This window comes from Perca fluviatilis, chromosome 14 (genome assembly GCF_010015445.1).
Source record: "Perca fluviatilis chromosome 14, GENO_Pfluv_1.0, whole genome shotgun sequence".
Classification (NCBI taxonomy): Eukaryota; Metazoa; Chordata; class Actinopteri; order Perciformes; family Percidae; genus Perca; species Perca fluviatilis.
In genome coordinates, this window is record NC_053125.1 from 20,420,982 (window position 1) to 20,445,326 (window position 24,345).

The 24,345-nt window shown below is 41.2% G+C and overlaps 2 protein-coding genes across 4 annotated transcripts; both read left to right on the forward strand.

Moving 5' to 3' along the window:
* The first annotated feature begins 1,800 nt into the window (after positions 1-1,800).
* btr12 (bloodthirsty-related gene family, member 12) lies at positions 1,801-14,825 on the forward strand. The gene is made up of 8 exons (XM_039823355.1): positions 1,801-1,931; positions 3,452-3,936; positions 5,428-5,619; positions 5,778-5,873; positions 9,391-9,624; positions 11,077-11,224; positions 12,244-12,270; positions 13,333-14,825. The coding sequence occupies exons 1-8, from the start codon at positions 1,925-1,927 to the stop codon at positions 13,869-13,871; spliced, it is 1,728 nt and encodes a 575-aa protein (XP_039679289.1). The 5' UTR covers positions 1,801-1,924; the 3' UTR covers positions 13,872-14,825.
* A 601-nt stretch (positions 14,826-15,426) lies between these two features.
* Positions 15,427-23,850, forward strand: si:dkey-46i9.6 (nuclear factor 7, brain). 3 transcript variants are annotated; one of them, XM_039821444.1, is made up of 7 exons: positions 15,427-15,514; positions 16,684-17,639; positions 19,916-20,011; positions 20,132-20,362; positions 22,316-22,463; positions 22,586-22,612; positions 22,709-23,850. In XM_039821444.1, exons 2-7 carry the CDS (start codon positions 16,686-16,688, stop codon positions 23,260-23,262), a joined length of 2,010 nt encoding a protein of 669 aa, XP_039677378.1. In that variant the 5' UTR covers positions 15,427-15,514; positions 16,684-16,685; the 3' UTR covers positions 23,263-23,850. The 3 variants fall into 3 exon arrangements, with proteins under 3 accessions (XP_039677378.1, XP_039677376.1, XP_039677377.1); XM_039821442.1 differs by having other exon boundaries at positions 16,616-17,639; positions 22,709-23,262; XM_039821443.1 differs by lacking the exon at positions 15,427-15,514 and having other exon boundaries at positions 16,659-17,639.
* Positions 23,851-24,345: the final 495 nt, after the last annotated feature.

Genomic DNA, 24,345 nt, shown 5'->3' on the forward strand with positions numbered 1-24,345 from the left:
GATTTGTTATTTAGTATCTTTTCTTTTATTGTCCATATTATTCATGTTTTTTTTTGTTATTTGTTATTTTATCATCCTATTTGTGATGTATGTGTATGTTTTGTGTGTGATGTCTTTAAGCTACCGGGACCTTGAATTTCCCATTGGGATCTTCTAATCTATCTAACCCTTCCCCTCTGTTTGGGGGAAGTAACCTCTAAAAATGTGCATGTTGGATCTGTTAACGTCAGTTATACATTACTTTATTATAAACCCCTGGACGTTTCAGCAGTGTTTCTGCTCAGGTTCAAAACTTTACATGCATTATCCATGTGCATTAATTGTGTATTATGATTCAGTACATATTGTATCATAGGCAATATAATATATTTCTAGCTATAATTAGGGTTTAATGGTGTCACGTTTCACTAGGACAGGAACCCAAAAGCAGACGAGGACAAGGTGAGTAGAATGAGCAAAAAGGTGAGTCTTTATTAGGCTTTGTACGTGGAAGCAGGTGAGTCCAGCAAGTGAGGCAGTGGTGGAAGTGGGTCAGCTGACAGGTACATGCAGATCCAATAATGATGGTGAAGTAGACAGCCCGGCAGAGGTGGAGAGGATTTTCCAGGTCGCAAAACTGCAGGCAGAGGAACAAGCAGATTAGCAACGGCACAACATTCCCAAAAAAACAGCACAACAAACTTCTCAAACTTACTAACTGATACTCAAGCAAATGCACTGGTGAGGCTAACAATCCAGCAGAGAATGGATGTCAGTTCACGGCTTAAATGGTGGAGAGGTGATGATCAGGGCCAGGTGTGCAGATTACAGATGAGACACAGGTGTGAGTGGTTGCAGATCCTCCAGCCTTGCTTCGTTGCCTGGCAACCAGAAAGGTTGCGTTCAGGAACTACAGGAACAGAGGCAGAACATGGCCTCATGGGGCAGGATTCATGACAAATGGCGAGGCATTTACTGTATAATCTATATTATTTACACTATATCACCATTAGTATGCTTGTACAGTACAAGCTGATAGCTCACATAAATGGAATTTAGTTTTATTTATTGTTGTTTAGGATTTTTGTGTCATGTGTTTGTATGTTCCTTGTATGTTTTATGTATGTTTTATCCCTATAGTATCGTATAGTAGTATAGTTTTTATTGTTTGCCTTTTTCATATGAGAAATCAGTATACATAATTTCTGGTGTTTTTGTGTAGTTTGTTTGGCCATCTGTTTTTATAAGCTATATATTTTGTGCCACTAACCTTTTAAAAAAAATCCTTTAGGAACAAAAACTTCATAAATAAAGTTAATACATGTGATCAACAGGGGGCAGTTTTTTCATTCTAAAATAAAAAATGAATCTTTGGATAATCTCACATTATTTTCACAAGGTGATAAGTAGGCCTTTATTTTCATTCAAATCCTGACGCTGATATCACACTTCTCAGAGTCATAAAGAAGGTGAGTGCAAGTAATCAACAGTGAACAGGACTTTGATTCGTTCACAGTCAGAATTTAATGATCCCATACACATATCACCTGTAAAACTGTCTGGAGTGCAAGAATGTGATATCTTGTAGAATGATACAAAAGCAGAAACTGCAGAAAAACAGCCAAGCTATTTCAGCTCACCTACAACTGCTATCTTATTTCCACTAAATTCATTTAGCTGTTTAAGTGATATCAGAGTCTTTTGAGAACTATTCAAGTGGAGAAAAGAACAGAGCACGTCTGTTGGTTTAGAGTTTTTACATACGCTGCAGAGCCATAGCAATCAGAGCGTGTGATAACAAAGGGAGGGCATGTGTTAATGTTTGGGTGTGTCGCACGGAGAGTGGGAGGGCCAAGTTTCAGGCAGAGTGCAGCACCTGTTGGTGTGTGATTCATAGCACAGTGTATGAAGTGAAGGAGTGCACTGCGCCACGTCAGAGGAAAAAATGCAGAGTGAGTTCTACTTTATCTTACATGTTTTTTTTAATTAATGATTAACTCTTCTTTTGACTGTAGGACATGTTATGTTTTCTGTAGAGTTTGTTCCATGTGGATTACATGTCAGCATAACAAACAGACATAGTTCTCTACAATAAAAGATATCTCAGCATCTTATGTTGGTGAACACTTACAGCTGGGCGAAAGTGTTCGTTTGACTAGGAGAAAAAAATGATCAAAAGCAGATAATATTTAACAGGTGTTCATGTTATTTTAGTTGACTTAATGTCCTGAAATGATACTACACTAGCTGACGTGTTTATATCTTGTCTAATTCATTTCTCAGTGGCTGTTACATAATACAAAGACAATACTACTTTACATTACTGTCAGCACATTTATATACAAAAAACCAAGATATTTAAGCTTAATTAAAAATGCCAACAGCAGGGTAGCTTTCAAGGCGGTTGGGTTTTCTTCTAAAGTAAGCTGCTGTGAGGTAGAAGGTCCTGAGTTTCTGCATTCCTCAGTTTCTCACCTGCCAGTGGACAGAGTGACACTCTTAAATTCACTTCCTGCTTGTGTTCTGTTACTGAATCTAACTCAAGTATCAAAGGAACAATCACAGATTGGCTGTGTACACTGACCTTTGACCCTGTGGTCAAAAGCGACATGTCCTCTTATATCCTCAGCATGTTTCTCTCTATCTCTCTCCGTAGAATGAAGTTTTACTTTAATCAGATCGACTGTTTGTCAGCCATATGTGCTGATGTTGGATGGAAAACCTTTTTGAGGCGAACCATGATGGTTTCGCCTCAAAAGGTTTTCCATCCAACATCAGCACATATAGCCTGACTCACTGTCAGACCGTGCACACAAAAAACAACTCAACAAACACCTTCATTTTTAGTCAAATAATTAAATCGTGTTTTTCTCAATCTACGAGTGCAACAGCTAAACGGCTGTCCAGAAATCCCTTCTCAGGCAGTTTCACAGCAATTCGCACTTCAATGCATGTCTTATGACAAGACTGCCATGTGATCTTTGTCTCATACACAACATAAAGGTGTCGGTGGAGGTCAAATTCAATCTTGATTTACTATTTCTACATATGGTGTATTTAGTCTATCTGGTGTCATACCTAAAAAAATTAACACATTTAGACCTGCAAGATTAGTCGATCAATTGATTAGTTGTCAACTATTAAATTAATCGCCAACTATTTGGATAATCGGTTGGAGTCATTTTTTTATGGAAAAAAAGGAAACATTCTTTAATTCCAGCTTCTTTCTTCACTCCTCTGTGACAGTAAACTAAATATTTTTTGAGTTGTGGACACAACGAGGGACTTGAGGACATCGTCTTGGTCTTTGAAAAACACTGATCGACGTTGTTTACCACTCTGACATTTTATAGACCAAACAAGTAATCAATTAATCAAGAAAACAATCGACAGATTAAACATCACTGAAAATAATTGTCAGTTGCAGCCCTAAACATATACATGTCTTCCTGTTTCTCCCTTTTTCCTCCAGGCATGAGCCCCCCGGGAGGCCGTGTCCTCTCTGAGGACCAGTTCAGCTGCTCCATCTGTCTGGAGGTGTTCGTGGAGCCCGTCTCCACACCCTGCGGCCACAGCTTCTGCAAGGCCTGCCTGCAGGGCTACTGGAACCACAGCAAGAAGTTCACCTGCCCCATGTGCAAGAAGAGCTACTCCAGAAAACCCGAGATGAGCGTCAACAGAGTCCTGGCTGAAATCTCCTCCCAGTTCCAGGAGATGATGCAAGCCGGAGGAGCTGGAGGGGCCGTGGGGGCCAAGGGAGCCTCGCGGGGATCCACCCTGAATCTGAGCGCAGACTTGAGCCCCAGGGGCTCCGCTACAGGGTCCGGCTCTGGGGAGTTTGCCCAAGCTGGGGAGGTTCCCTGTGATGCCTGCATTGGAAGGAAGGTGAAGGCGCTCAAGTCTTGTTTGAGCTGTCCTGGATCCTTCTGTGAGGTTCACCTCAGACATCATAAAAAGGTCCAGGTTTTTTTTCGTCTTCTTTAGCATTATTTTAAATGACAAATATCAGATTTTCGCCTTGCCTCTTTTTGGTCCCCATTTATTTTTTTGTTTTTGATTGTATTTCTTAAATTGTAAGATTTTTCTACGTTGTACTTTTTTTGGTATCAGTTGACTTTGTGGAATCTTAAAACATGCTTTCCTGCACAATATGAGTTTACAGTGATGAGACTAGAAGGCTATGCCACATGATAAAAGACACGTTGTACTGTGCAGTCTATGCCAACCCTGATCACATTTTATGTTCACCAAATACACCAAATATATACTTATGACCATGTCAGCATTTAGATTACTATCATCGTCTCTGAGAATCCCACTTCAAATGGCCTGCTACTAAAAGCCACTGTAAAGGAGGGTTGGGGGGGCGGAAATCGATACAGCATAGTATCGCGATATTTTCCGTGACAATACTGTATCGATACATAGATGCCAAGTATCGATCTATTACTATCTATGTGTTGGTCAGTTTGTCTGCTTGACAATCCCATTTTGCAGCAATACAATGGAAGTGAGATGAACAGGCAGAGAAATGCATCTTTTTAGGTAAAACAGATGTTGACAAAGTTTCCTTTTGGGGACATCATTTGAAATTGGAAAAAATTTTGAAGTTGGAAAAAAGGTAATAAATTGCAATATATCGCAGTATATTGCAATATGTTTGAAATTGCAATCATTTCGTATTGTGACATAACTATCGTATGTGGTGATTCCCAACCTTACTGTAAAGTAATGACCCACATGAACACTATACCACTCTGCACACATATATTGCAATTTGTATCCTGTGTAAATTATTTGAATAAGCTATGGTATGTTTACTGTCTGAGTCTGTTTTTTTGCACTGTATGTTAAGTGGGATTGGGCACTGAGAACCGGTTCCTACTTGGAATAGTTTTAAAAAAACTACGATCATTGGAGTCGCTTGGAAAATTTGGTTTTGAATCAGATAATCGGTTACTAATTTAACATGCGCAAGTTTTTATTTTTTTCTGTGGTGGCCACTGTACTTTCAGGCACTTTTTGTGTTGCAGCGAGCACAGTGAGCGGTGCTCTAAAGTGTGCCTTTATTTTACATTGAAAAAGCCCACTAAAAATGTAAATCACCATTAAATCAAAATAAAATTGTCCTCTTATCTGTGAATTAAGCATGTGACCCGGTTCAACTCCACCGTCAAAAAATTGGAATTGATAAAAACCGGGATAAAAAGGAAGAATCGGAATCACAATTGTTAAAACCAAAACGATCCCCAACCCTAATGTTGAGTCGCGTCTGAGACGATTTTCTGTCATGACAGGCAACAATGTTTTCAGAATCTGGCTACTCGTGCCTAATTCTGATTCAGAGGCTGATCACTGGCAGTGTAGATTAGAAAGGTATCCAAACTGCAGTCCTAAGTTTGTTGTGTCTACATTTGCCCATTCATGACTCTCCTCCTCTCTTCCCAGGTGAAGTCTCTGACATCTCATCGTCTGATCGAACCCACTTTCAACCTGGAGGAGAAGATCTGTAGGAAACACGAACGTCTTCTGGAGGTCTACTGCCGCTCGGACCACTCCTGCATCTGCATGGCCTGCGCCGAGACCACACACAAGTCCCACGACATTGTCTCCGCTGACCACGAGTGGAAGAAGAAGATGGTGAGCTGTGGTCACTGTCTGTTAAGTTTAACAAAGGCCTGGGTAAAAAAACAGCTGATGAAAGCCTCACTGACAGTTTGATTTTCACAGTATTAGGCTGTGTCGATATTGATTCCAGTAAGCCACAATCCTATTTTTAATTTATTTTCTTCTCACAGAGTACTCTGGGTAAGAAGAGGTCGGAGCTCAAACATTTGATCAAGGAGAGGGCCAAGAAACTGGAGGAGATCAAACAATCCATCAAAGTCATCAAGGTGAGTCGGCTGAAGCCTAGAAGACAGAATTTAGGAAACACGATCTCGCTCTGTGAGTTACTATGTGTTATTAGAGCCCAGAGTGACAAAGCACAGCATGTTTGACAGTTTTGGTGTCAATTTCCAGCTCTTTAAATATATAAGAACAGTTTTTTTTTTAGTTTTTTTTTTAAGTAATTAAAAATGCGTTGTTTACAGGATAAGCCTCTAGATATGTATCGTCTTGTTTTGCATAAAAAACATACAACACAAAGAAAAAAATCATTGATGAAAAAATTGTTACCAAATTGTTAAGAACACAATAGCCTACTTTTCATGACATTCTTTCATAATTATGAAAGTGAACACGGCAAGCGAGAGGAACTTAATTTCAGGCTAGCTTTGATTCATCTTAAACATGTTATAGATTTACTGTTAAACCGTTCATTATTCAAAGTCAATGTGAGCCTTTAAATGTTTCTGCAAAGACTGGATGTCTCAATAAATACACAGTACACACATTATGTTACATTTTAAAGGCAGAAAATTTGGAGCCACAGACATATTACAATGATGGGTATGAAAACATTTCAAAATAAATGTACATGGCAAAGGATGGGACCTGGTGCTATAATGATGCAAATGTAAGCCAACCAGTGTAGTTTTGCTAAAAAAAGCTGTGCCTTATTAGAAGTGGATGCCACTGACTGACTAATATTTTAATAATATAATAATTGTATTATCAGTCTTGTGAATCAGTACTCTGTGCCAAATTGCCATGTTTTTAAAAAAACATTTTAAACTGGTTCTTAACATGTCATGTGTTTTAAAGTCTGTGTCGATGTGGGCAGTCTGCTGTACTTTCCCTCATGTACTGCATGTTAAATATTTACCCAGTCTGCTCAGGCTAAAGCTTTATTTGCACTTCAAGCAGCTCTCTGAGCTCTCTGATCCATGCATACAAAACATGAACGGGCCGCTGCTGAAGAACTCTGTTGATGGGATGGCATTTCAGTTTCAGAGCACCCAGCATACTGTAGATTGAACTTTGCTTTGTTGGAAACAATCTTGGTCAGGACGTTAGCCACATCTTTCTCATACCTCTCATGCTCTGGTTGTTATGCAGTTTGTTTTCTCCTGAGTATACAGTCTTCATATCCGTGTCTGAGGCCGTCCAACCGGTGCCACCAGCAGAACGATTTACTCTCCCACACCCTGTTTTTACCTACAGCCTCGTTACAGAAAACTCTACCTCATAGATAAGAGACGATTACACTGCTTTTGTTCAAATAAATGAAAGGATTGTAATTTTAGTTGTAAAATGACTGAAATGCTATTGAGGTTTTGAATGGTCAATTTCTTTCTCATTAGCTAGATTTTCCAGGTTTCCAGGTGCTGCTTTTGGTTTTCTGCTTGGTGACATTTTTTTACATTTACAGATACAATGAGGATTAAGTTACCAGAGGGTTGAATATCAGGATGTCCATGCCTGTGTGAGTTCCTGTGTGCTGCACAAACCCTCTGCGCATGTGCATGCTACAGACTTGGAGATAAAGACAATAATGCCTTACTGGATTCTTTTGAATTTTGGACAGGAATCAGTGAGCTTAAAAAATATATATATATATAAATTGGAGAGTAATTTTGAATCCTATGCAGGGTAATGAGATAGAAATCTTGGTACTTTCATGCGCTTGGCTTGAGAAAGATGTAACCTGTTTGTCCAGTTTTACAAGCAGCAGACAGACCTAGAAACAACACATAACAAAGAGCTGTGATTACTGAAACTGCAGCATTTACAGGTTGTACTCTTAGGGCGCTGACACACCAGGCCGATTATCGGCCGTGGGACAGTCTGGCAAGGTCAGTGACTCAAATCTGTTCGTTGTGTCCCGTGCCGTCGTCCATCTGAGGGGCTGTTGGCGTTTGTTTTGGCCGACCTGACATGTTTGGTCGGCGGCAGGGCAGTCGGGACTCACCTGAAAATGGCGAGCGGAATGAGTTGACTAGAGTCTCTCAAAATCTGACAAATCTTTTAAACTGACCTTTGTCGAGCTGAAATGAAGACAGATTCAGCAACTGCATGGCCTATTTCTCACTTAAAATTTTTTCAGAAACATGTTTCAGTGAACTATTTTAGTACAATATGAGATCGTATTCTGAACGGCCGCCATGACAGTCTGGCTTTGAATTTCCGGAGAAAACAAACCCATGTGACGCGTTCGTCCAATCAGCTGCCGGTTTTCATTTCTTGGGCAACATTACAGATTAGAGCCGCCTGCTGTTATGGAGATGTATTACGTCTCGTCTCCTCTCGTCTTTTTGGTCTGTTCTGTGGCAGTTTTTTGGACCTCTGGGACGCGATTGATCATATCGACGGGGTTTTCTATCAGCGGTTGGCGGTCGGCTATATGTGTCTACACCTTTTTATTTGTTTTAATTCTTTATTTTAGGCCTTCCTTGTGTTGGGGAAATCCTCCGTGTGTCCCCTAAAAACTCCAATTACTCTTCCCCGCGTATTCTTAAATTGGTTTTACACCGATCCTACACAAGAATCAATGAGACGATTGTACTATTTCGAACGAGTATGTTTTAATTAGTCAAACGTGAGAGTTACAGACACATATATGCAGAGCTGTGGTATCACAAAGCAGAGACTAAGTTTCCCTAGCAACAGACAAATAGTCTGAGCCGGTCCACGTATCTCTTCCGCAGAGTGAGCCCCGTTCTATCCTTTCCCTGAACCCTTATACCCCTCCTCGCTCTGGAGCTTCTTCTCCAGCACAGGGCCTGTAATCTTCTCACAACACACGCCAGGGTGGAGGCCACTGTGCTGTGTTGCTTCTTCTTTTGCTCACACGAGTGGTACATTCTACTTGTTGTTGTTTCACAATGTACTTTTCTCAAGGCCACTGTGACCTTAACTATCTCATAGTTCCAGTTATAGTTAAGCTAAACCATCTGTGCGTCAGAGTTTCCTTTGTTTGGGGAATGCAGATGTGCCTTGCCTGGAGTACTTTTAACCAACAGTGTAGTCTGTGACTGCACGCAACCCTGTTGCAATGAGCATAAAACACTATCAATCATAATCTCTTATGGAGATTTTGGTCTATTTATTTCTGTATCACACCTATACCTTTTTTAGCATATAATAATCTACACTCGTCCCTCGTAGATATGGGAACAATGTAGACAACAGAAACTTTAAGGCGAGGCGAAGATACATGTATCACAACTAAGTGTAAAGTTATGGATAGTACCTGGTACTTTTTTTTCGTACCTCCTCGATCGAGGATCCAGGCGAGCAGAGCCAGTTCTACTTTTCAGAAGAGGAAATTAAAATACTAGAGTTCTCTACCAATCATTAAGAAATCAAAGCAAATTTAGTTAATTTACTACTTTGAACTTGTCGAGGATTTGATTTATGTGGAATCCATTGTGAGTTGATAACTTAAGTAAAATTAGCCTCAACTTGCACTGGACTGCGTGTGGTTTTGACAGCCCTGTTGTAGTATTCACCATGTCCCGTCCTTTGCAGGCCAGCTCTCAGAGGGAGCTGGAGGAGAGCTGGCAGGTGTATGGCGAGCTGCAGCGCATTGTGGAGCAGAGTCAGGCGGAGTTGGTGGAGCTGATCGCCACGAGGCAACGCGAGGCCGAGCGTCACGCTCAGGAACTGGCCCGAGGTTTGGAGAACGAACTCAGCCAACTGAGGAGGAGGAGCAACGAGCTGGAGGCCTACGCACAGACCCAGGACAAGGTGGTCTTCCTGCAGGTACAGACAGGGGCAGCCATATTGATATTCTACAACAAGCAACTATGCAGATTTGGTCCCCCCCCAATGTTCACTTCATGCTTACGGCTTTGCATTTACCGGATGATACTTGCATACTTATACTTAAGTAACATTTCCCTGCGGGACTTTCACTTGTAACTTGTACTTGAGTAGTTTTTACAGTGTGGTATTAGTACTTTTATGTAAGTAAAGGATCTGAATACTTCTTACACCACTGGCTGGAATTAAAGTGTGTATATATATATATATATATATATATATATATATATATATATATATATATATATATACACACACACACACACACACACACACACACACACACACACACACACACACACACACACACACAATGTAATATAGATAAAATATATACATTGTGTGACAACATGAAATGATGCAGGATGTTTTTTAAATTTCAAAATAATACATTCTGTAGCTTGTCAGACGTTAACAGAGCCACATCTGCGCCATGCTCCATTAATGTTAATGCTCTTCCTTTTCTTTTCGATTACCTTTTGATGATTGATATTTTAAATCAAGACCACACTCAAACTGCATTTTAAAAAATGCATGCCTGCATATTAAGTATTGCTTCGTTAGTCATTTTTTCCAGTGCGTAGCCTACATACACAAAACACACTTAATATGCATTTAGGACACAGCGAGGGATCTAATTAGTTGAAATCCTTAAGACATGGCAGTGTAAGCTGCTGCTGATGATCCACTCTCACATGGAAATCTGAAAGACATCCACCTTCCAAAAGATTTTTCAACAGTTTTTTTTAATAATGTTAGCCACCAGGCTGGAACAATATATATTCTTAAAAATATCTCTTTTTTTTTCTATCATCATTTTTCATCCAAATAATATCCACGCAGCCAATTATGCAGTGGCCCTCCAGCTGTTGTTGCTAGGAGATGTATAAGACAACATCAAAAGCCTCTTCGAACAGAGCCAGCTGTTATGGAAGTTTCCCCTTGTGCATTTGCCCTGGACTGTTTATGTAGATAAAATGTTGATTTTTCTCTCATGAAAGACGTCTTTGAAGTTAGAATTTTCCCAGATAGTGTGAGAGGAAGCGAAGGCATACAGCCACACATACCCAAACGCAGTGTTGAGTGTATGCAGACAAACCCATTCACTGTTCTGTATCTGTAACTCTTCTGACATACACTTGCTCCTTTACTTAGATGTACAGAGATGTATCTGAACACTGTCAGACAGATTGGTTTTCCCATAAAGCTGTAGAACTCATAAGACAGCTATGAGTATAGTGAGAATGTATTCCAACTTGTTTGGAGATCCCCATCTGTGTCATCTTTAGTGTTATTTTCACTGCAATAACCTTTTTTTTCCCCCTGAGGGATCATTACTGTATTTCTTATTGTATTTCATATTGCATAACCTTGCTCTTCTGTTTCCTGTAGAACCTGGCGACGCTGGCGCCCCCACCCGAGCCCACCGATTGGTCGGCGGTCAGCATCAACACTGACCTGTACCTGGGAACCATCCGCTCCTCCGTCAGCAGCCTCATGGACAAGTTCCAGGAGGAGCTCAAGAGACTGTACGGGAAAGGTGAGGGCAGAATTTCTCACTCTGTTACGATAAAACACCGTCATTTTTCAAAGTTGTGTCACTGTGTCAAGAAATAAAATGAGTAAATAAACAGAACTTTATCTGAAATGACAATGGGCGGGTTTCTATGACAAACTGACAGGCCTGGACAAAATAACAGAAACCCCTAATTGAGCAATGCCACAAAACTATTGCTGTAAAAAGTCGAATGGAACATTTTATTTAGTTAAAACAACAAGTTAACAATCAACAAGTTAACAAGTAATAATCTTCATATTGAAGGGCCATCGTACTGGATTGCATTGTAAGGTGTTCCTGTTATTTTGTCCATCCCCTGTATAACAAAATGTCACACAGTAGATTTGAAACTAGACTCATTTTACTCAGACAGTTAATAAATGGACTAATTTGTAATTTGTGCAAAGTGCAAAGATCAGTGGTGATTTGGAAGTTAAGTCTTCAAAATGCTCATAGTGATATATAGTATACACCCTACTAAAATAAGAGTAAGTAAACTGCACTAAAATACTTAAAAAAAATAAAATGAAACTAACAACAACATTTCAACAACTTTTGATGTGTTTTGCTGATTGTCTGTGCAAAGTAACAGTGAAATTCATCCTTCCTTGTCTAACACTAACGACACTTCCTGTCCAAAATCCAAACCAGGGATATGTAGGTCACTGTACGAGCACTTTGAAATAGAAAAGTGACTCATCATTGCAACAGCACCCCCTACCACACATACAAGATGGTCGGCCAGATGGAGATAGTGTTGATGCCACAGTTCCCCCACTTGGAATCAGCAGAGAGCTGACTGACAGCAGCACATGTCCAACATTTCCAGCTCTGGATTAGATCTACATGTTTATCACCCACACGTGCCATCTGCTTTGACTTTGACTCTTTAGCTGAAGTACTTACTGACTTGCTTCTCTCTCTCTCTCTCTCTCTCTCTCTCTCTCTCTCTCTCTCTCTCTCTCTCTCTCTCTGTCTCTGTCTCTGTCTCTGTCTCTCAGAGCTCCGGAAGGTGCAGAACTATTCGAGTGAGTACATCATTAAATTATCAGTTTATCCACTCATGCGTTGTGTGGGGCAGGGAGTCATGGCTCTTCTTAAAAGAGATTTTATTTACAAATAAATGTTTTCGACAATCTCAAGCAGTGCTACCAAAATGTAATATGATCAGTTCTTCAAATTGTCCACACGATGGCGCCACTTCTTCACATCACAGACAAGCTCAATCCAGTAACAGTTAAAGAGGGTGTACATCCACTGATATCATTTTACAGTGTACATTTACTCAATCACTGTACTTGAGTGCTATTTTCAGATATGTAGTTTACTTGAGTATTTTCAATTCATGCTACTTTATACTATGAAAATAGATCACTTTTTACTCCAATAAATGTATTTTACGGCTATATTTTAGATGGATTTGCATATAAAACATATAATCACTTTATAAAATAATGGATTATTATTATTTAAGATTAAAGATCCTGCACTTTCACACAGATGTTTGCAGTTATTGGGTCTGTGAAGTTGGAGTTGTGCAAAGCTGTGGTAGGATTAACGTGAGGTCACCAAACTCCATGTATGGAAAAAAAAAAAAAAAAGGTTTTAACTTGTCCCCAATAATAATTATGTTCTATCTTGTTACTAAAATACTTACCTTTTTAAGGACACTAATATATATTTACTAAAGTAGAAATTTGTGTGTGCTTGTATTTTTTACATTTTGATATTGCTATACTTAAGTAAAGGATCTAAGAATGTCTTCCACCACTGCAACTTTGTTTTGGCAGAAATTCAGTGACTCACTCCTTGGGACAGCATCAGTTTTGGCCAAATCATAAAATAGTGTTGAAATCAACGTGTGAACCGTGACTGTGACATTTTTGACAGTCATAATAGGTTTTGGGGGGGATTCAGGCACTTTGTTTATGCCACAAACAACATAAGAAGGAAGTCATTCATGCTGACAATGTCTTTTTAACTGTTAGTTAGTTGTGACATATAGACAACCCATTATTGTCATAGTAGAAATCATTAATCACGTCATTGTATAATGAGCGTCCTATTCTGCTCGGCTCTGTCCTGTGCAGGTGAGGTGATTTTGGACGCTTCCACAGCCCAGAGGAACCTGGTGGTGTCCGACGACGGAGGCCAGGTGAGATACGAAGAGCGTAAGAACGCCCACTCTGAGGGTCCCAAACGCTTCAGCCCCGCCCTCTTCGTCCTGGGCCTAGAGTGTCTCAGCTCTGGGCGACACTACTGGGAGGTGGACGTGGGGCGCAAGATGGCCTGGACGCTCGGCGTGGCCAGCGCCTCAGCCCGCCGCAAGGGAGAGATCAAGCTGAGTCCTGAGGGTGGGTACTGGTGCCTGTGGCTCAAGGGCGGCGAGGTGAAAGCTTTGGCATCGTCCCGCCTGCCTCTACTGCTGCCGTCCCCGCCCACTAAAGTAGGAATCTTCCTGGATTTTGAAGGAGGCCAGGTTTCTTTCTATGATGTGAAGGCGCGTCTGCATCTCTACACCTTCGTGGATACCTTTAAAGAGAGCCTGTACCCAATCTTCAGCCCGTGTCTGGCCCATGAGGGGAAGAACACTGCTCCTCTGATTATAACCCCTGTCAAACACACTTGAGTCTGACAGCCAATCAAAAGCCTGGAGAGTCAGTCAGCATTCAACTTGTATAACATCTTAAGGTGAAAAAAAAGTTTAGTGCAAAGCGCAGATACGTTTAATTTCATTTAGAAAATGTTGTCCTTTTTATTGGTCACTTTTTTTCCTTCACAATGTGCCAACTTTATGACATATTTACTTGTTCTGCAATGCACTTTATCTCAAACTACTCTTTTTAATGAAATAAAAGCAAAGCAAGTCATTTTGCACATCAAAACTACCCACTACAACACTTTCTCATCATACGGGCACGTTATTGCATTTGCTCAAGTAAAACCAGGCTCAACAAAGATCCCATAAAGGCCACTAACCCACAGAGGGACTGTCGCAAAGCGATGAAATGTAAGCACTGTGTTATCAGCGTGTGTTTAGATCAGAGCAAACCAAAATGTGACATGGATGATACTTTATTGACTGACACATTGCAGTGAAATGAAATGCATTTGAAATTTACTTACTACTAAAAGTAGCCAATAGTTCCTTCTTACTGTACACTTACATCACAAGTTGTATATCAAGTAAATAGATATCTTGGTGCAAAAACATGTAAAGGACTAGAGGGGATTATAAAGACCAGCTTTGACCTGTGATACTTAATTTTTGCAGTCCTAGTTGAGTTGAGTTTGTACTTCTGACACTTTCCTTACTGTGCACGTCTTTGTTATAAGGCTTGTGAAACTTCACATGACTAAATGAGTAAAGAAATAATATACATTTACTGTCTAGAGGTTTAGGCTTGCCTGGGGGACCAAATGAGATGTTTTTGTACATACTGTAGGAATATAACATTGTTTGCAAATGGCATATTTTAAAACTCTGTTAATCCAAGACCATGTTCTGTATTTTTATATCCAATGTTTGCTTTTGTACTTTCTATCTAAAATTTCTCAATAAAGATGATCAGTCACAAACAAATACAGAATGCAATATAGTTTTCTTTTCAATGTACTGTATGTGTGATTTGTCTTCTAGCTTGTTGTTGGTGTCAAAAGGGTTTAGCTCCCGAACAAGCTCTGGAGAGGCTGCTGGAGCTTAGAAAGATTTGATTGTCCTCCTCAAAGCTGCACTTACCAACAGTTTTATATTAACAATGTATCAAATAACTGTATCCAATGTGAAAATGACAAACTCAGAAGAGAATTACCACTCAACTCTGCAGTTCCCCCTCATTGTTTTGGCTTTTCAACCTGCAACTTTTCTGTTTTAATTGACTCTTATTGCTCTCATCAACATTATTTCCAGCTATTTTAAGCAACAACAAAAAAAAAACTCGTAAAATGCGCTTTTTCAAACTGGAACTTCCTCTTTTGTTGTTGCCCCCCAAACTGCTTGTATTCTCCAGAGGATTAAAGCTATTCCTCCTGGAGCTCTGGGCCATGGCCAGGGGGTATTCATTTTTATCCTGGGTAAAACGAGAGGGTGGGAGGGGGGTATATTTTGGGTCTTAGGTGTGTGGGCGGAGGGGGGTATATTTTAGGTGTGTGTGTGTGTGTGTGTGTGTGTGTGTGTGTGTGTGTGTGTGTGTCTGTGGGTTGGAGGTTGCAGTGGTTACAGCCTGTCTCATGTATCAGTGTACAGCGGAGCCTTGAGGCAGCTGCTCTCTGGTGAGTGTCCCCATATCTCTGCTTTTCGGTCGCTTCTCTCCTGCCTTTCCATTTCTATACCGTCACATATGCTGCTCTGTGCACAGAAGGTGTCTCAGGGGAGTGTCGTTTGCCTTGTTTGTATCATTTTTGCGGGATAAGAGCTGTGGCCCGCAGCTAAGGACTTTTTCTGTTTGCAGTCAGTTTAGTACAAATTCAAGAGAAGACTTTAATTTTAGCTACAATTTGTTTTTTCAAAAGATTTTTGAAACATGAGGTTTTTCCACTTCACAATAATCCAGATTATTGTTCCGAGCAGGGAAGCGCTGCAAGACAGGTCACTGGCTACTGGCTCTAGCAATATTTTTGGAAACTTTTAATCCTGTCTGCTGTGAATACCGCGGGCTTAAGCAGAGAGCTGCTTGTGCTAAAAGTCAAACTCACTTATTTTTCAGACTCACAGACACGCTGCCTTAGAACTAATTAAACAAGCATGATATATTTAGCTTGCAGTTCAGGTCAAGACGCAAATGTCGACCTGGAAAGGTCTGAAACAACACACAGACATTGTAGCGGCCAGTATTATCAGCAGATAGCTCATCACAAATATACTGGTAGAGGCGTAGCTGTCGGCTGATGAAGAACGAATATTTGCAGTAAATGCCAAAAATATGTTTGAGGTGACTTTAAAACAGTGTTGCCATTACATAGTTTGTCCACCAGAGAGCACTGAACTGTAAAATATCTACCCAGTACATATCTTGGTCTAAATTGAAGTACTTCTAATGAAAAATGTTTGCTTTTGTTATGTGTTAATGTTAAAATTGAATGTCACTCGATATTTTGGTGTCCGATTTTTTTTAAACTCTCAAACATCGATACAGATCGGCCTCAAAAACAACAAGAATCCAGTAAACTCCCCCAAAGACTCACAAGGACTCGTTTTTTTTTTACAAAAAAGAAAAGAAAAATGATTGACTTAACCCTTTGGTATACAGCCTGAAAATATATTAAAATATTTGTCATAAACCTGTGATGATGATGATCAATGAGTCCTGTCATGCTTTGCTTAGCACATTTGCATGGTCACACCATCTAACCCGAGCGCCCTGAATATCACAGCAGGTTTGATGCCCCGTTCAGAACCTGGTTGCTTGCTCTGAAAATGACCCTGCCTATCCGCCGTGCAGGAATGGCCTCTACTGGGAACCTTTCTGAAGAGCAGGTGCACTGCTCCATCTGTCTGGACGTCTTCACTAACCCCGTGTCCATCCCCTGCGGACACAACTTCTGCCAGGGCTGCATCCTGGGATACTGGAAAACCAGCCCTTTGTACCAGTGCCCGATGTGTAAGAAGTCCTTCACCAAAAGGCCTGACATTAGCATCAACACGGTGCTGAGGGAAATCGCAGAGCAGTTCAAGGAGATCAGGGTTCGAAGTGCGGAGGAACAGGCGAGCGAGGAAGACGAGAGAGAAAAGAAGTGGATGATGGAAAGAGGGAAAAGGGAGGATGAGCAGAGGCTTCTGGAGAAAGGTCAGAAGCAGCAGCTTCTGGAGGAGCTGAAGCAGAAGCAAGAGGAGGAGAGGAGAAAGAAAGGGAAGCCAGGAGAGAAAAAGCCTCTACTAGAGGAGCTCCCACCGCTGATCCCCCCTGTGTCAGCACCCAGAACCTCTCCCCCACCGTCACCCCAGGCCACAGCTCAGGGGCCGCCACCGCCGCCTCCTCTGCCCCAAACTTCACCCCCACCTTCCCCTCAAATCCCTGCTTCTCCATCTCCTCAGACCTCCCCTCCGCCTCCATCCTCTTCCCTCCCGCCTCCCTCCTCTTCCCTCCCGCCTCCTACCTGGGAGGAAGTCCTCTGTGATGTATGCCTGGGGGACGGCAGGCCAAAAGCGATCAAATCCTGCCTCGTGTGTCTCACTTCCTACTGCGAGGAGCACCTGACGTCTCATTCCGCCAGGTTCACCAAGCACAAGCTGATAGAGCCCGTGGCCAACATGGAGGACCGGATGTGTCCGAAGCACGAGAGGCTCCTGGAGCTGTTCTGTAAGAGGGATCAGACCTGTGTGTGCGTGCTCTGCACGGAGACGGACCACAGGGCGCACTACACCGTCCCCGTGGAGAGAGAGTGGACAGAGAAAAAGGTGAGAGGGACCAACAAACAAAAAAAAGAAACGTTTTTTAGTTAGACAAATGTATGCAGACATTTCGATCCCAATAAAGTGTAACTCTCGCCAAAATGCAACCTAGGGTCGTTTTGTGAATGTACCCGAGTCAAAGTGTCGATCCCCGAATGCAACGTAACAGGGAGGAGAGTAAAGATGGAAAGCTCCTAAAGCTTAGTTCCATGTAAATGCACGGATAATTCATCGTTTTGTCGTTAGTGAAAAACAATATTGACCTTGTAGTTGAAAAAGGAGCCTCATATAAGAATGACATTTCCTCCTATGGAGTCCGTTCATTCGCATTCGGAGATCGACTCTTTGACTTGGGTCGGCTGTGGCTAAGTGGTAGAGAGGTCGCCTGCCAATCGGAAGGTTGGTGGTTCGATCCCTGGTCCTGCAGTTCCATGCCGAAGTGTCCTTGGGCAAGACACTGAACCCCAAGTTTCCCCCGATGCTGCGCCATCGGAGTGTAAATGTGTGTGAATGTTTATCTGATGAGCAGGTGGCACCTTGTATGGCAGCCTCGGCCACAGTGTGTGAATGTTTCCTGTACTATGTTAAAGTGCTTTGAGTAGTCGTTAAGACTAGAAAAGCGCTATATAAAAACTTTACATTTACATTTGGGTATATGCAAAGATGGCGGCGAGCGGAAAAACCAACTGCTAAAGTGAGTTGTTCAAAACCTTTCTTTTTAGTAAACTCTGTGTACACAAACAATGTTCTCAGTGCTGGAGTTCATGTGTAGAGCCCCTGGTGATACTTGGAGCAAAGTTTCATGTTGTGTCGAGCCTTCTTAGTGTTTTTTAAAAATAGCGATTTTGATGCTATCATAGTAGTGCCCCTAGCACTCCCATTTAAAAGGCTATTTGACCGAAAATGAAAATAGGCCTACGGTAAATCTTAAAAGTGGTGCTTCCGTCCTAATTATGCTTTTAAATGAAAGTTTGACTCGGGTACATTCACAAAAAGACCCCACGTTGCATTTTGGCGAGAGTTACGCTTTAACAGCAATCAATGATGCACTCAAAGTGGTGTTTGTTACACAGGTTTTAAGTTTAAATAAAATAATAAAAACAGAAGAGCAAAACAAACTGAAATGCATAAACATATATTCCACCCAGATGACAACAATTGTCTGCCTACTGACAAAAAAATGTTGTGGTTGAAGAAAGCCCAGGTTTCCTAGTGACACTTAAACTAACCAGTAAATACAAAGTAGTGAGTTTTCTTTATTTCTAAACATAACATTACAAACATACATAAATACATACATAGAAACATACTATAGATTATTTACAGTGTTGAGCAGTGATGTGTTTTTTCAGTCACGAGTGGTGTCAAGGATTACAATCTGAAATTCAGTTACTATCCAACTAAAGCTCTGTTTCTTTGATATTTGGGGGCCGACATGTAAACTCTAAGTCTCACTGGTAGGCCTAGTTGGCCCAAAACGGTAGGACTGTTTAGACTGGGACATGTTATTTTAGCAGAGGGGCTAAAGATGGGGACACAATCTAGCTAGATTACTATAGTATTTTAATCTTACTTTCCATGTTCACTTTGGTCTATATCTACTGTCATGTCCACACTAGGATGGATACATTTAAACATGCTTCTTGTCTTCTTTATTTGGCCTTCTAGCCACACTTAACTGGTGTTTTTTCACACCCAAAGTGATGCTTTTTGAACACATGTTGCAGTCATGCAAAATGTGCACTTGCAATTTTGGCAACAAAAATACTGAATGGTGTTGTGTGGTAGACATTTTAAGAAACCACAATGTTCCTGTCATGTGAAAACAGTGCCGTCAGTGTTGTCAATGAAAGATCTTAAGGGGAGATATAACAGGGAAATGGGGAAAATATTGAAAATAATACTGTATATATCTCCATGAAATGTCCCCAGTTGATTTTTCTATTTAATAATAATAAGCATTATCTTATCCTAACTTTTGGTGAAATTTGGTGAAATCTACAGGTGCAAAAAGACAAAGTGAAGTAAAATAAACACATAAATGTGTATTTTGGGTCTTTTTTTCCCACTAGTCTAAAAGAAGACATGTGATAGAAGCAAAATAGCCCCAAACCTCAAAATTGCCTGTAGTGTCACTCTGCTCCATGCAAAAAACCTTACTGGTTTTAATCCAAGCTCCATGGGCCATTCCATGTGTTTTTACATCTAAAACCATGACAGATATGGTTTTACTGTGTGTACGCCTGTCAGCAGCCTTGTTTGTGTGAAATCCTGTTGTGCAGGCACAGCTGAAGAAGACAGAAATAGACGTCCAGCAGATGATCCAGGAGAGAGTGACGAAGGTGGAGGAGATAAAACACTCTGTGGAACAAAACAAAGTGAGTGACAAACTGCCGTCACAGAGCTCCCCGACGCGTTCAAATTCTAACACCAACAGTAAATGCATTGACACAGAGAGTATTCATCAATGTATATTTTTATATTTTGTTTTGATTCAGGCCAGTGCTCAGAGGGAGGTGGAGGAAAGCATGCAGGTAGTCTCGGAGCTGGTGCACTCCATCCAGAAGAGTCAGGCCGAGCTGGTTTCGGTCATAGAGGAGAAGCAGAGGCAGACGGAGAGCTGGGCCCAAGGCCTCATCACTGCACTGGAGCAGGAAATTGCTGAGCTGAAGAGGAGGAATACAGACTTGGAGAACGTGGCTCGGACCGACCACATTCACTTCTTAAAGGCGAGAGAGCATTTTGCTTTAAAGAGCAAAGTTGGAGACAACTCTGAAGTTAAATAAAAAGAAAAAGGTGGAGATCTCGATATCAGATTCCGATCCATCCATGACTGAGATGTTTGGCATCTCGATCCTAGGGTAGTCTATATCCACGACCTTGCACTTCCGGGATTACTCCGTTGTTGCCGGAAATTCCACCGGATGTCCCTCTTTTTGTGTCCGGTACCTTCCGCTTTCTTTGTGTTGGAATTTTAAACTCCGGTGGATTTCTGAGGACTATGGTTAACCGCTCCTCAGATCTCTGCAGGGTAAATCCAGACAGCTAGCTAGACTATCTGTCCAATCTGAGTTTTCTGTTGCACGACTAAAACACCTTTTGAACGTACACGTTCCACCAAAACAAGTTCCTTCTGAGCCTATTTTGCAGAGGCGACGTTGCTTCATCCAGCGCTTAGCGCCGTCCAAGACGATTTTGATTGGTTTAAAGAAATGCCAATTAACCATAGCATGTTTTTCTCCCATCGCGGAATGCTGTGTGGACTAGCCAGACCCTCCTCCGCGGCGCTGTGGAGGAAAGTCTGGCAATGCGACACTAATTTCAGTGTAATGTTTTTAAATGTGCATCTCTTATTAAGACCAGAGTTTCCATTCTATCTTTCCATTGCAAAGAGGAGAGTAACTCCTTCTCCGATGTGTTACTGAAGGGTATAACCATGGTCAAATGTATTTTTCCATTGGCTTTTCTTCCATCATCTGCTTTGTGTTTTAACAACACTGTCCTCTAATGCAATCCAATAAGTAAGGGTTAATGCCCGAGGAGGTCCATTGTCAGGTATTAATGGACGACGGCGAGGCGTGAACCGTCCGACGCGCAGCAGAGGACGGTTGCCTCCGCCGAAGTACCTGACAATGGACACCTCGAAGGGCATTAACCCGCTTATACCATGGTCACTTCCCAAATAACATATTTTTAAAACATTAGTTCATATTTTAATTAGTTTTACAATCGAAATCTAAAGTTTATCCAAACAATAACTCCGTTTCCCTGGTTACGCCTGACGGTTTGACTAATACCTGGAACAATCATTCCCATCCATCAGGTTCTTATGCAATGCAAACATTGTTCTCTCCACCAGGAATTAGGAAGAACCTTAGATACGACTTGCCTCCCTTAGCAACCGGAGATATTTATATAGTCCGCTCAGCTGGTAGAACCCTTCAGTTTAACTACGAGCCAGAAAGCTAACGCTATGCTAGTAAGATCCAAAGTCAATAACATTGTGTACAGTTGGCAATCAGTAAAAATAATTTGACAGTATGTTGAACAACAAGACAAGCTAGCTATCAGCCATGTCATTGTCCCCAAAACAATATAACGACTTTTACGAAGAATTTGATCCGCGATGTGTAACATTGCTGTCGGCTGGAGCGGCGCAGCCTGAAGCAGCGAGCTGAGATATGTGAGATAACGTTATTCTCTGTGAAACAAAGTCAGTCCAGAGGGCCAGTATAAGTTACTTCTTGCAGCCTGTGTGTTTTAGCGCCATCCTGTGGTGTTCAGAGGACGAGTTGGAAATAATAAATCCACATTTCCTTATTGATTTAATGTAGCGCATTAATTTAGAACAGTAAACTGTCAGTTTCACCGAACTCCTTTAGTAGGTGTCCTATATCACTTTTTAATGGACACCCTGCAGCCAATCAGAATCAAGTATTCACCCAGACCATGGTATAATAATTAATAATAGACTGTAGGCTACCAATCATTTTGGAAATAAATCTCACAATCTTTGTTTAAAAAGTAGATAAATATGGTTTGAAAAGGACTCAATCTAAAAGAAAAAAAGCTTCCTGAGTTTTGTAAACAAAGATGATTACAGCCTTAAAAAATGTGCTATTTTTCATTTAAATTGTGGATATGCTGTTGTGTTAATTGTCTTGTGCTCCATCTCCCTGTAGAGCTTCCCAGCCCTAAGTACTCCTCCCTGTGTCAAAGACTGGTCTGAGACCAGTGTTCCCACTGACATGTGTGTAGGCATGATCAGGAGATCTGTGTCCAAACTGAAGGCAACCTTGAATGAAATGATCGGCAAACTGGCTGAAAGTGGTGGGCTTTCCTTTTCCATTCCAACATATGTTATATATGTTTCTGTTTTGAGGGCAACATCACAATAAGCTGGACATAGTTTGTCTAAAAATAGGCCTAATTTTGTCATTTTTTGTTCACAGAGATCAAGAAGATTTTGAAATACAGAGGTAATTTTTATTTAAATTTTTTTGCATTTGGTGTCTTTTTATCATCTCAAAATTCTCCAACAAAATAAATCCTTTTTTATGTCATGTTTTCTGCAGTGGACATCACTCTGGACCCTGACTCAGCCAACCCGTGGTTGCAGCTTTCCCAGGACCGACATCAGGTGAGACACCTGGGTGCATGGCAGGATCTCCCAGACCACCCGGATCGCTTCGACACAGTGGTCATCGTCCTGGGCCGTGACGGCTTCACCTCGGGGAGACACTACTGGGAGGTCCAGGTGGGGGACAAGGATGACTGGTACATGGGCGTGGCCAGGTCTTCTGTCAACAGAAAGGGCAGGATCTCTGTAAGCACGACCCAGGGCTACTGGGCTCTGGCCATGAAGAAAGGCCAGGGGTACCGGGTGTCAACATCCCCACCTATAACGCTCCCCCTCGACCCCAAGCCCAAGCGAGTGGGTGTGTACGTGGACTACGAGGAGGGGCAAGTGTCATTTTATGATGTAAAGGCTCGGACCCATATTTACACTTTCAAAGATATGTTCATCGAGAAGATCTTGCCCTTTTTCTACCTGTACTGCTGTGACAAAGCCTCTGATACCATCGTGATTTGTGCTGTAGATGAGAAAAGTCTGATCAAGCAAAATTAAGGACAAGTTTGACAGTAAAAACAATCCTCATTTAAGTGAAAACTGCATTTCTTTTGATGGGATCCCTTATTTTAGTTTTATTTTTTTGTATATTTATTACATGTATAGTGGAGCTCAACAAATATATTATTGTACACCTTACGTATTCATATCGGCTGATGGAAGTGCCACAAAGCCTTAAAGGGATAGTTCGGGAAATATGCATATTTGCTTTCTTGCAGAGGGTTAGATAAGTTTGATTTCGCTCTCATGTCATGTCATGTCTCATAAGAAAATGTATATCTCTGTTATGTCTGTACGGTAAATATAGCCTACAGCTAGAGCCAACAGCCAGTTAGCTTAGCTTAGCATAATGAGTGGAAACAGAGGGTAACCTCTTGCCTACCTCTGTCCAAAAACAATAACATTCATCTAACTGCACCTTTAAAGCTCACTAATTGACACTTTATATCCCATTAATTTAATGGGGGGAGGTTGATTTTATGACTGCATGTTTAAGTTTTATTTAAATGTGATTGATGCTGTGAAGGTTGTGTGCTGAAGAGAAGTGTGTTCATGATTTACAACAATAAATATTCTCAATTGTCACCCTTTCTGGCTTCATGGACTTTTGGAAATATTTCAAGTTTCATTTCTGTGAAAATTATGTCACTTGACCACACCCACTACAGTAAGTGGAGCTGCCTCAGCTTCTCAGGGCTCGTCTCGAGATGATGAGTATTGAATTGTTAGTGGTGCCATAACTACTATCTTGCTTGTGAAAGACTCTGGAAGTTACAGAAGATCAACAGAAATCAAGTGAGTCATTTTTCGACTAATATTGCAGTTTTTCTGTTGTTTTTGCTTTTAAAATACAGAACTGTAAGAATGTTATGCAGGACTAAGATGTGCAAGCTGATTCACGTGAATATGACTCACCGGGCGGGTCAGGATTCACTTTGTGCGAGGAACCAAGCAGCAAGCCAAGGAATGGTTTTATTCATCCCAAAAATAGCAAATTATACTCTTAACAAAAAAAAATTTCGGGCCCATGAAAGAGGTCAACTAAATAGAATGTAAATAAAGCTCTTAATGCAACAAACT